General features: G+C 39.3%; 1 protein-coding gene across 1 annotated transcript in view; it reads left to right on the forward strand.

Annotated features, from left to right (window-relative positions):
- Positions 1-10,528, forward strand: part of opcml (opioid binding protein/cell adhesion molecule-like) — a 234,906-nt gene extending 224,378 nt beyond the window's left edge. Inside the window, exons 4-7 of the mRNA XM_008294870.1 lie at positions 4,658-4,795; positions 6,083-6,203; positions 7,166-7,317; positions 7,619-10,528. Coding sequence (XP_008293092.1) covers positions 4,658-4,795; positions 6,083-6,203; positions 7,166-7,317; positions 7,619-7,719 — 512 coding nt within the window. The 3' untranslated portion in view covers positions 7,720-10,528. The remainder of the gene's footprint in view (positions 1-4,657; positions 4,796-6,082; positions 6,204-7,165; positions 7,318-7,618) is intronic.
- Positions 10,529-11,450: the final 922 nt, after the last annotated feature.

The raw sequence follows: 11,450 nt of genomic DNA on the forward strand, positions 1-11,450 counted from the left end.
GAAATATAACCAGACTAACAGTTTGGATGATCACAGTGTAATCATCACAATTCTGTCATTTTCCTTGGAAATGTAGCCCACAGTTATGCCAGATAAAAAAAAATCCATCTACTTTTAATTTGTATCCTCCATTGAAACCACCTTTATGTGGCCCAGGATCTCAGATAGGTCACCAGTTTAACACCAGACTCACAAACACTGAGATATCTCACATGTCTCACACAATCAACCACAGCATGGTGCTGCAAACCTTTCTGTGTGACACCAAAACACTTAATTCTCTTTTAATTCTTATTTGGAGCGTGCTTGGTGTCATGGGGCAGCTTCTACAAAAGCAATTTGTGAGCACAGTTTACATGCAGATTGCTAATGTTCACATTTCAGAAACGGTTGTTGTTGTTGTTGGCAAATAACTGTTTGCAAATCAGTTATGAAACGAGTCTCAGTTGTAAAAAAAAAATGCTTGAATTTAGTTCTGATGGTCACCGCACCACAATGCGCTCACTTAAAAGTAAACACGGATCACATACTTTCTCTTGATTTCGGAAGGTTGCATTATTTGGAAAGCATGTCAATTAACCTGTCGAGCCCAAGGCGAAATTTCTACCTTCAGAAACACTCAGGTTTAGTCAGCAGCAGCTCTGTCATTGTGAGGCCAAAGTGAACAGCCTTGGGCTCTGTGGATAAGAGACAAGTTAGAGAGTTTGAAAATACAGTGAGTTCAGTGACCAGGCCAGAATGACAGCTAAAAACTAACATGTTTTTTGTTTCTTCTCTTTGATTAAAACTTACAATTTTGATAAGAGGATTAAAGAAATGCTCATACCAGTGCGTCACAATATCTTTAAACCTTTGTAACATCCCAGTGGATCGTTGCTACAATAACCAGTATGGCATTGTTTCACTGCGGGGCCCTAAAGTGGAACAGATTAACAGCCTTTATATCTGTGAAGTGGAAACGGGCGTCTGCAAACCTCTGTCACAGTGGGGTCAACGTTCTTTTTTTTTACAAATTGCTCTTTTTTTTTCTTTGTCTTTAATAGGTTTTCTTACTGTTTTTAAGAGGTTGCCTTCTAATACAACGCTTTTTTTTTTTCTTTCCTGCAGTCGTTGCTCTTTTCTCTTTTCTAACGCTTGTAATTGGTCTGCAGTAATCTTCCTACAAAAGCAGCACTGAGTGGCGTCGAGGCAGCAGAGCTCCTTAAGCTAATGGCTAATATTGCTGAGGTGCTCCGCCGAGTGCTTTTAGATGCTCATTTGTGCCGGCTGCCACCCGGTATTTTAATGGCTCTCTTATTAGTCATCCAGTCATGCTATACTGACACTGATGCTGCGCCGGAATTATGGCCGGCGCCACGGTGCAGTGATATGGTTGCTGATGATAATGGTGATTGTTTTTATATTTGTTCATCCAGAGTAATATGTGATCATTATGAGTTCTTTATATTCATTCACCGGGGTAATTTAGATCCACATTTATATCATAATGCTTAGTCTGTAACCATGTCTGGTCATTATTCTACTTTTTTTTGTACTGACACACTTTTTTGATCAAGTTTCTCAATTGGAATCAACAGTGTACTCAATGTGTTCTTCTACTCTGTTGTCACATTGTTGTTTGAATGCCGACATGTGGCTTCTAACAATGCTGTAATGAGCAACCTGCACACACACACACACACACTCACGTACATGCAGCCTCAGTTGTGGGCTGAGTGGGAATCAGCAGAAAGCTGATTCAAACCCACACACTTGTAGTTGCCTTCATTTGTTGACTAAACCTATCAGGGTTTCAGGATGTCAGCAGCACACGATCAGCTTCAAAAGCCTCCAATAAGAAACAAGGGACAATTGTTTCATGGCTGAAACAGGCGTTTGGATCGGTAAACGGGGATAAACATTTAAAATATTTCTTTTTTTATATCAGCTACTTTGGCGCACAATCTGGAATGTTATGAATACTTCTTTTTGAAGCATCTGTTAGACCAACATTTTCACTAATTTAAGAAAGTTTGCGAGACTGAATCAAGTGTGTTTTTGCTGCATCAGTTCAGCGTTGACCAGAGAAATATTTTCAACCCAAGAAATTTGGAATTCATGAAATGTCCCAGTTCTATACTTTTGTCTAACTTTTCGTTTGCAAATCAAAAATCAAAAAAATAAATTCTAATAACTTGTTTAACTGTAAACTAAATTGTATAATTCATCCCACTCTCACCCAACCGGTCGAGGCAGATGGCCGTCCCTCCCTGAGCCTGGTTCTGTCGGAGGTTTTTTTTCCCCTGTGGGGGTTTTCGGTTCCTTCCCACTGTTGTGGACTGCTTGCGGACTGCTGAAGCTTATAGGGAATCCAGATGTTTTGGATTGTTGGGTGTTTCTGTCTCTGCCTTTGTGAAGCGCTATGAGATGACTGTTGTTGTAAATATGCGCTATACAAATAAAATTGAATTGAATTGAATTGAAATGTCTTTTAACAGCATTCTAAAAGAAAAACCACGCAAACAATATACTGTACACGCTATTTAGAAAGCAATATTCAACTGTACTGGAAAGACAATGAGGTCATTAGATGATACTTTGACAGTAATTTACTTGTTACCTTTGGCCATCATTAAAAAGTCGTGCTGTACCAGCTAGTAACTCAGCAGCATTCTGTCTCCAGTGCAAACTAATAGAGTTATCCATGATGAAACTGCTCAATTACCTGTTCCAGCAGTTCTCCTGGTTGTACGCAACAAGCTGATTATCCCCTAGCCCACAACCTTTTCAGTGAATCCCCAGCCAGCTGCAGACAGCGCTGCAGCTGAGGATTTGGAAAACATAATGATATTATGGTAATGTCAAGATACTGCTGGATTGACATTTCTGCTGATTGGGATTAGTGCTCCCATCCGTTTTTCCCACCCACGCAGCAATAGCTTAAGGTCTCTCTGTCAAAAGAACATGCTTTTAACATTGCTGGTGTCAGGGGTAATTTTTTGATGTTCCTCAAGTGGGCTTGTTTTGATGCAATTAGTTTATTTTCTTTGTGTAATGAGTGCACGCCCTGAGCTGTCTGCCTTCTGGAGACATTTTGGAAAAGAGCTGATCTCAGATTCAGGGACAGACTGCTACCATGGTCTGTTTATTTTCTTTTGTAATTAAGATCTTTAACAAGGATAGTCACGAGATTGTCTCATCTGTTAAGTTTACACATTAGAATACAAGCAGAGATACGGTATCCAGAGCGAACCGTATTACAGGCCTCTGTGACTTCATTAACAAATAATGTGTTTGTCATGTTTTATTTGACCAGACAGTTTTTGCAGCTGCTTTTAGTTCTGTATTTCAAGGATCAGGTTTTTTTTACTTCTCATTTAAAGAAGAATTTATCAGACACTGTTTAAAATATAAACTAACTGCTAACTCATGTCAAAATCTGTTTACTAGTCACACCAGCAGTACTCAGCCTGTTAAAAACAACTGTATAATGTGTTCTCAGGGCCCAGAATATATTGTCAAGTCTGACTAAATCATTTTATTCTGTGTATACATTTAGGACAACAGTCATCTTATTATTTTTTATTTTTTATTTTTGGGCGTTTGCCTTTATTTTAGAGCAGTAGAGGCAGGAAAGAGGGGAGAAAAATGGGGACAGACCTGCAGCAAAGGGTCGTGAGCGGGAGTCGAACCCACGACCGCTGCGTCGGGAACTGTAGCCCGTGTTCATGGGTCGCCCGCTCAGCTACAGGGGCACCCAGTCGTCTTATTTTTTTAATCCAGTGTTGGTTTTATTTGGTTTGACACAATAATACGTTGGTTAGTTTTGGGGTTACATCATAATTTGAAATAAGTGCTTCTTTAAGGTTAGAAGAGCTTGTCTTCATGGATACAATAACCTCCTCCAAAGCCTTTCTTCCTCTTAAGACCACTCTCCCCTGCAGGAACTTGAAGACTGAACCTTAGCTGCCACTGTTGAACATGTATCAGGGCTGTTTTTGGAAACAGATGAGGGGTATTTATTAAAGTGAAGAGAAGACAACACTGATTAGTTACATTTTAAGAGGACAGAAAGTGCAGTTTTTCTGCTCTTTCCATGTCCTCATCCAGTAGCATTTCTATTTTCAATGTAAATTCAGCATATGTGATATAACAAACCCTCCACAGTATGTGCTCATAGAACTGGATGCAATAAGTATCCAAAAGCAGTTGGATACGACACCACAAAGGAAAGAGGAAGGCTGAACATGCAAACAGTTGTGCCAGCTCACGCCTACCCCGAGTTCCTGCAGTGGAAAGCTGCTGTTTGTCTCGTACTTCCTCCTTTTCTCTTGTCATAATTACTATGCTGTGAGAGGGCACTGCAATTTCAGCCAGGACCAGGCTGATATGCTGACATACTGACTGTCGTTGCCATTACTGAAGCCATGCTGCTCGCACAGCTAATAGATAACTGCTGGACAAATAATCCCCGGTCCACAGATTCCTGAGCTTAAGAGAGATAGCGTGTCTGGTCCACATATTCTATGCGGTAATGTCTCTTTATTGTTGCCAAAAACAAACACAATATCAGTCATTTGGTGTAAAGTGAAAATTCTATCAAGGTCAGCACGTGTCACTCATTTACCGATTCTATGAGATGTTAAAGCTTGTGTTTGATCTCTTTCCTTTTCAACAGGTACCCATAAATTTGTGACAGGCGGGGAACATCTGGAGCTGACAGCCGTCACCAAAGAGCAGTCGGGATCGTACGAATGCATCGCCTCTAATGACATCTCGAGCCCTGACGTCAGGACAGTGCAAGTCACCGTGAACTGTAAGACACAAACTATCACATTTATACTATATGGTTGGCGTCATAGATATGTATAATAAATGCTAGATGTCTCGGCCAATGGAATCGCACGGCCACACTGGCGGCCATCTTGGTACGGTGCGCTCGCTCACCCATAACATTGTGTTGTAGTGGTGCATGTATGTTTAAATAACCATAACTTGCTCAGTTTTCTACCGATTTCCAAACGGTTTGGGTTGTTATAATCGTCAGAGGTGTAGTTATGACACTGCACTTATGGATAATTACTTTTATAATAGGAATGTTACTAATATGATAATATAATTTGAACTATTACATGTTAAGTTTAAACAAGTAATAATTCAATATATTGTATTATATTAGGAAAATTTTTTATAATATAAATGTGAAATTTATTTGCAATAAAAAATAGGTAAAAATTTTCACTTTACCAATACACATCAAGAAATGCTTCATGTTGAAATCCTCACCCTGAAGAGAGAACTAGAAGACTGTGGAGGTATACACATGGAGGACAGAGATAAGAAATGATCTAGTACAACTACGTGAATATAATAATATTAAAAATATAGAAGAAAAAACAAAGAAAATAGCTAAAAAATATAGAAAGTAGGACCCGCTGCACCTGGCTGCCATTCTCACGGCCAGCAACAACTTGTATTTTAATTATTTTGTATTTTATTTGTATTTTTGTAATTTGAATTGTAGCCACGTTAATAACGTTTGTAAGAAACCAAACTGTTTGTAAATCCATCAAGTGAGATAAGAGTATTTACGTTTGAGCAGATCACTCACCTTCCTCCACAGGTTCCACCAGAGAGCTGCCCTGTGGCAAGATGGCCGCCGGTGATGCCGTTCGAGACTCTGGCTTAAGACATCTAGCCTTTATTATACATATCTATGGCTGGCATAATGAGCAGGCACAACTAGATTCTGTATTGTACGATGAATCAAAGTCCATTCCAGTCTGTATTCTAGTCCAGGGATCTCCAAGTCCGGTCCTCGTGAATTGCAGGTTTTAGACGTTTCCGTGCTGCAACACACCTGGATCACTAACAGACTTGTGTAGAACTTGACAACAAGCTGTTGGAGATCCATTAATTTGAGTCAGGGAACATCTAAAACCTGCAGGACAGTAGCTCACGAGGACCGGACTTGGAGATCCCTGTTCTAGTCCATTGGGTCTTCCTGGACTGCTACTTAGTTAATATGATGCAACCCAAAACATAAAGCTAATGCAGCCCCTATATTCTGCTATTGCACAATTTCCTTTCCGTTTTTTTGTAGATCCACCCTTTATTTCCAAGGCGAGGAGTACGGGTACTCCGGTTGGACAAAAAGGGGTCCTACAATGCGAAGCCTCTGCTGTCCCGAGGGCAGATTTTGAGTGGTACAAAGAAGACCGCAGGCAAGTTTCTCGTCTGAGCTCTGTGATTTCTACAGGCTCCGAATTGTTTGAAGTCAGTATTACAGCCTCACAAAGACACCTATTCTGCTGTAAGCTGTAGACTTAGTTTATTTGAAACAAGCCAGGCTGGATAATCTTTGTTGATAAGTGACGGCTTTTACAACATGTCCTTGTTCAAAGTAAGGTACCGCTTTGGACATAATGAGATAATCACCCGATTCTTTTCGTCTCTCTGTGGGCAAAAATACTCATTTTTAATTACATCATGAAAAAGAAAATCTTCCCTCCATCAATTCAAAACTATCTTTTGAAAACAGTCATGGTCACCAAAGACTGTGATCACCAAAGGACTATTATTATTTTTACACTGTAATTGGTTTATGTCAATGGGGTGTGGGGCTCCAACGTTCAGAGGATATCCTAGTATAATGCAGCTTTTTTTCCGACTGACGGCTGGAGACTGGAACAATGTTTATGAGCAGCATCAGAGCTGGTAAGCTGATATAAACAGCCGCACTGTTAAATGGTCCCTGACAGTGAAAGCAGGATTTCTCGTCAGTCCCCAAAAGACAAAATGGGTCCTCAAGAACAAAAAAAAAGATAGAGGACAGTGATAAAATAAATGACGAGCACTCGCAAACATGGAATAAGGCAGCCGAGGAACAGGAAATGCAATAAGTGAAACAGAAGGAAGGTTGTCGCTCAGTGAAGGATGAAACACACAAATACATGCGCAGATACTTTAGTGTTCACAGTGTTGGTTCTTGACGTGAGAACTGTTTGCTTTTCACAGCCCTTCAGGTGTAAAAATACATCTCTACTGTCATGCAGACATCGTTCATATTAAGTACCATGGTGCTTGAGATTTGATAAGCAAATGGCCTCTTGGAAGGTTCCAGACAGGCTCCTCTCTTTGCTGCTCATCTGTAGGAGGTTTGAAAGCTGCCCCTCTTTCTTTACAGGCTCCTCAATGGACTTAATGGGGTTAAGATAGAGAATCAAGGTAAACAGTCGATGCTCATCTTTTTCAACGTCTCTGAAGAAGATTACGGGAACTACACTTGTGTTGCCATGAACAACATGGGAATCACTAACGCCAGTATAATCCTCTACGGTAAGAATATAAATGTTTAAATGATTAAAATGCATTTTCACTGTTTTCAAGTGGCTACGTCAAATAAAACAAAAATAAATTCTGCCTTGAAAGCAACCCGCCGTATGTTATTCACTGCTTTACCTTTTGTGTTTCTACCATTCAATAGTTTCCATGGCAATGGAAATTTAAGACACTGAAGCATCTGCATTGCAGCTAATTATACTTAATACCGAAGCAGAGCGATGCTCCAGCATTGATTTGAACTGGAAGACTTGCTAACCCCCTACAATGAATCAAGTGTTGCCTTCTTGTCCTGCAGGTCCGGGCGCAATGCATGATGTGAACGGGGCGGCGGTGTTGCCCCGTTGCTCCGTATGCCTCCTGCTGACTGTAACCTTACTGTACCTGCTCAAGTTCTGATGCGAAATGTGACTACCTTCAAGCATTGAATGGCAAGAACAGACTATTAGTGCTACAAGAAGAATGGAAATCCAAGTTTGCCAGTGGTACATCCTTAGTTTTCTTTCTTTTTTTATTTTCTCCTGTTTTTCTTTCTTTCTTTCTTTCTTTCTGGCTTTGCATTGGAGTCTGTTCTATGTTGGCTCGCCGAGAGTGAGAGGTATCAATCCGAGGAAGGGAAAAATTTGAATCATGCACTAATTTGACGATGGTAGAACTACTGAGTTGGTGTCTCCCCGAAACCTTTTTTTTGTATGTGAAAAGGGAAAAAAGAAAAAAAAATACATGTACCTGTTGATAGTTGACTGTTTATTGCCCAATATTGAAGTGTACATTCAGATTATTATTATTGTGTCACGTCCTGTTCAATATCTGTACAAAACCATTACGCTTTTTTAAGTAAACGACAAAAAAAAAAAGTAAAAAATGCAATGTGATTGTTGAATTTTACTGTATTTTTACAGTTGTATGCAAAACAGAATAACTGATCCTTCATAATAAACGATTCCGAATAAATAGTACACCATGATTTCTCAGGCAAGGTCCTACAGCATAGTGCATCCAAATTTTTATTTCCATTGTAGTGTATGTAGAAAATGTACAAACGTGTACAGACAATTCCTGCACTGTTGTTTTTCAAAATGCATACACTTATCAAATGGCATTTTTTGAAACACCTAATCACGGTTTCATAGCAGCTTCATGGCATGTTCATACCGACAATCTGAAATAAGATTCCCAGGCTCGTTCACGCAAAGCATCTACTGTCGCAAACTGAGCTTATGCTTGTCTGACGGCGCCCAGTGTCAGCGCTGGTGGTATCATTCACGTGTCAGGTTAGCGGGTGGTCTAACGAGTAACTAAACTGACTTCTCTCAAGGTGCTGCTGTTAATTTAAGAAGCTACATTTAATTTGTGAAAGTTTTCCTAACCTCAGTCTTCATTTTAAAGTTGTTGCTAAAAAAAATCGCCCCCCGGATTTTAAAAAAACAAAATAAAAGCACACATAAAGAGTAGTTTTTACTTTCCTCAGGCAGCCACAGTGGTTCTTGTGTTTCCTTGGTTGAGCAGTAGACCTTTATGCAACTGAAACGTTTTGTTCTGATTCATGGAGTCAAACAGGTTGCTGCTTATCACGCTCATGTCGCTTCTTTTTTTTCTACTGAATGCAATTTACATGTGAATAGAGGGATTTAATGGCCCGTGCCTGTGTTTTTGCAGCTTATTTTCTAAAAGCGAAATGTGTCTTTTTTTACTGCCCATGCAGTCGTTCCTCTCCACCCTTATCTGTACGGTGCTTCTTTTTTTGTTAATTTATTATATTTTTTTAATTTGTTTTCTTCTTAAATTATGCTCATTATTTGTATTATTCTTTCCTGTTAATCTAACTTTAATATTGTTAAGTAATCATTGTGTGGTAATATGAGTGAAAAGCATAAACTGTATTAGCAATGCCACGCTACAATAACATAACTGTGAAAAAGACTAAAAGCAGACATTATATTACTCACCTGTATCTCAAGCATACATCTGTAAATTGATTTAGTACATTTATTTACATATATAGTATGCACATTTTGTTATAATCGAGGTTTGTACTCAAACTTGCTGTCAGTTAACCAGAAAACAGGTGTTTTCTAGTATTTATCCCACGAGTATTTTAAACGTGATGTGTTGGAAAAGCTAGATAGACTTAAGAGCTCCTTCAATTTTCAATAGTTTTGAACATTCTTTTTTTTTTTCCCCCAAAAAAAAAACCCCTCTGCACACAGTTCCAGTCAAGCCCACAGATAACGCAAGCAAGTCATCTTGTATGAATGTTCCGTGTAGCTGCTATGAAGCTTTTTCTTTCAGATGTTGTGAATGTGTGCTTTTAACCTGGTTTGCCCCGAGATAAACAGCGGATGCTGTTCTCGAGCCTGCAGGAGTGATGGTTGTGTTCCGTGGTTGGTGGATGAATTTTCAAGGGACATTTTTCAGTCTGCCTCTGCCCCAAGTGACGAGAATATACCTAGAGCACAAGTGATCGCTAATGTGATGTTCTTCTATTGTCCAGTTCACTCCTCTGCATACCTATGAGTTAGAAGACAACAGGGACGAGGCCGATGTACGTGGGAATGCTTTTGTTGTATTCATATGTTAAGTTATGTGCTTGTGATGATGGTGAACCAGTTAGCTGAGGTCTATGTCACAGGATGTGAAATCAGTTTTTTGGGGGGAGGTGTTTGCAAAAAAAAAAAAACACAGACAGAGGGGGGATACAGACGCCTGATAAACTGACAGGTTACTGTCGCCTCTTTTCATCCCAGATAGATGATCATGAAAAATATTGATGTCAATAAGCTTGAATGAATTTGTTTCAAATCCCTATTAAAAGAAGAACTGATACTGGAATTTACTTAAGTTGTATTTTTGCATGACACCATGACAGAGACAACAATGCAAGTTTGTTTTGTTTTTATGGTTTAATGATTTTAGGTCCACGCATTTCACATTATCTATAAACCTCCTTGATGCATAATTCTCTGGGCATTTTAAAAACTGCAGTATTTACCATTCACTTGTCATTTACTATGTTTTGTCTCCCCGTAAAACATTTTATTTTTTTTTACAATGTACAATCCCACTGATGGTTGCATTGTGAATCTGTTTGATATGTTTTCTGCCATAACTGGAGGTCGAGCATACAGTAGTCACTATTGTGGTATGTAGTCATCGTATCATTTGATTGAGAGATTGCAAAAATGTCCATAAACTGGTTAAATGTGTATTCCAAGTTGTCAATCATTTGTTCTGACTCTGATGCCACGCGTTGCTGTCTGTAGTTTGTGTGTTTCTTTGTGTGAAATGATTACGGCTGTAGTGACAAAGCTACAGAGAATTATCTCCACATCTCCCATTTCCTCTCAGCTTAATGAAACACAGCCAGCTATAGAACAGACAAACATGTCGGCCGCTCGCTGTTTAACACAGTGGATGATTTAGACGTGTTTTTCTCAGGAGTTTAACAAGAAACAGATAATTAAAGCAATTATACAGTGTTAATAATAAAAAACTAAAGGTAGCAGTGTTTATAAGAGAAGTCGCCGGAAACCGGAAACACAGAATCATGAGGAGTTAATAATCAGAGGATCTCAGGGAGGTACAGCAGCAACCAGGAGGTTTCAGCTGGTCCTTGAAATGAAGTCTGGACACCTGTGAGGCCGTCCTTCCACAACAATATGACCTAAAGGATTATTCATACGAGCATTGTTCTATTTTATTCCGACATCTCTCTAGAGGTCAGAGAAATTAAAGCAGCAAAGTTTACAATATGCACAGAACACCGACTGAAGATGAAACAATGAAAGACATTTATTTTTTCCTGCAGTTGCTACTGAGGACAAGAGTTCATTGCTTTCAGATTTCAGGCAGAATTAATACCAAAATAGAAGAAAAAACTAACTATAGAACTGCTAGATTTTCGTTTACCTGATATTAAGAGAAGAAGAGTTTTGTCATTAGCATACTATCGACAAAAAAATGTCCAGAGCTGGGGTCATCGGGGATGAAAACGTGTCAATCTTCACTGAAGCTAATGTTGCAGATGAAAGACAAATTACTCCAGTGCCCTACCCAAAAATGTCTACAATATGGTTGAGGTGATGCAAGAGTATGAAATGGTCAAAACATGTCTTAAGTCATAGTTTGCG

This window comes from Stegastes partitus, unplaced genomic scaffold, assembly GCF_000690725.1.
Source record: "Stegastes partitus isolate 25-593 unplaced genomic scaffold, Stegastes_partitus-1.0.2 Scaffold1002, whole genome shotgun sequence".
NCBI lineage: Eukaryota > Metazoa > Chordata > Actinopteri > Pomacentridae > Stegastes > Stegastes partitus.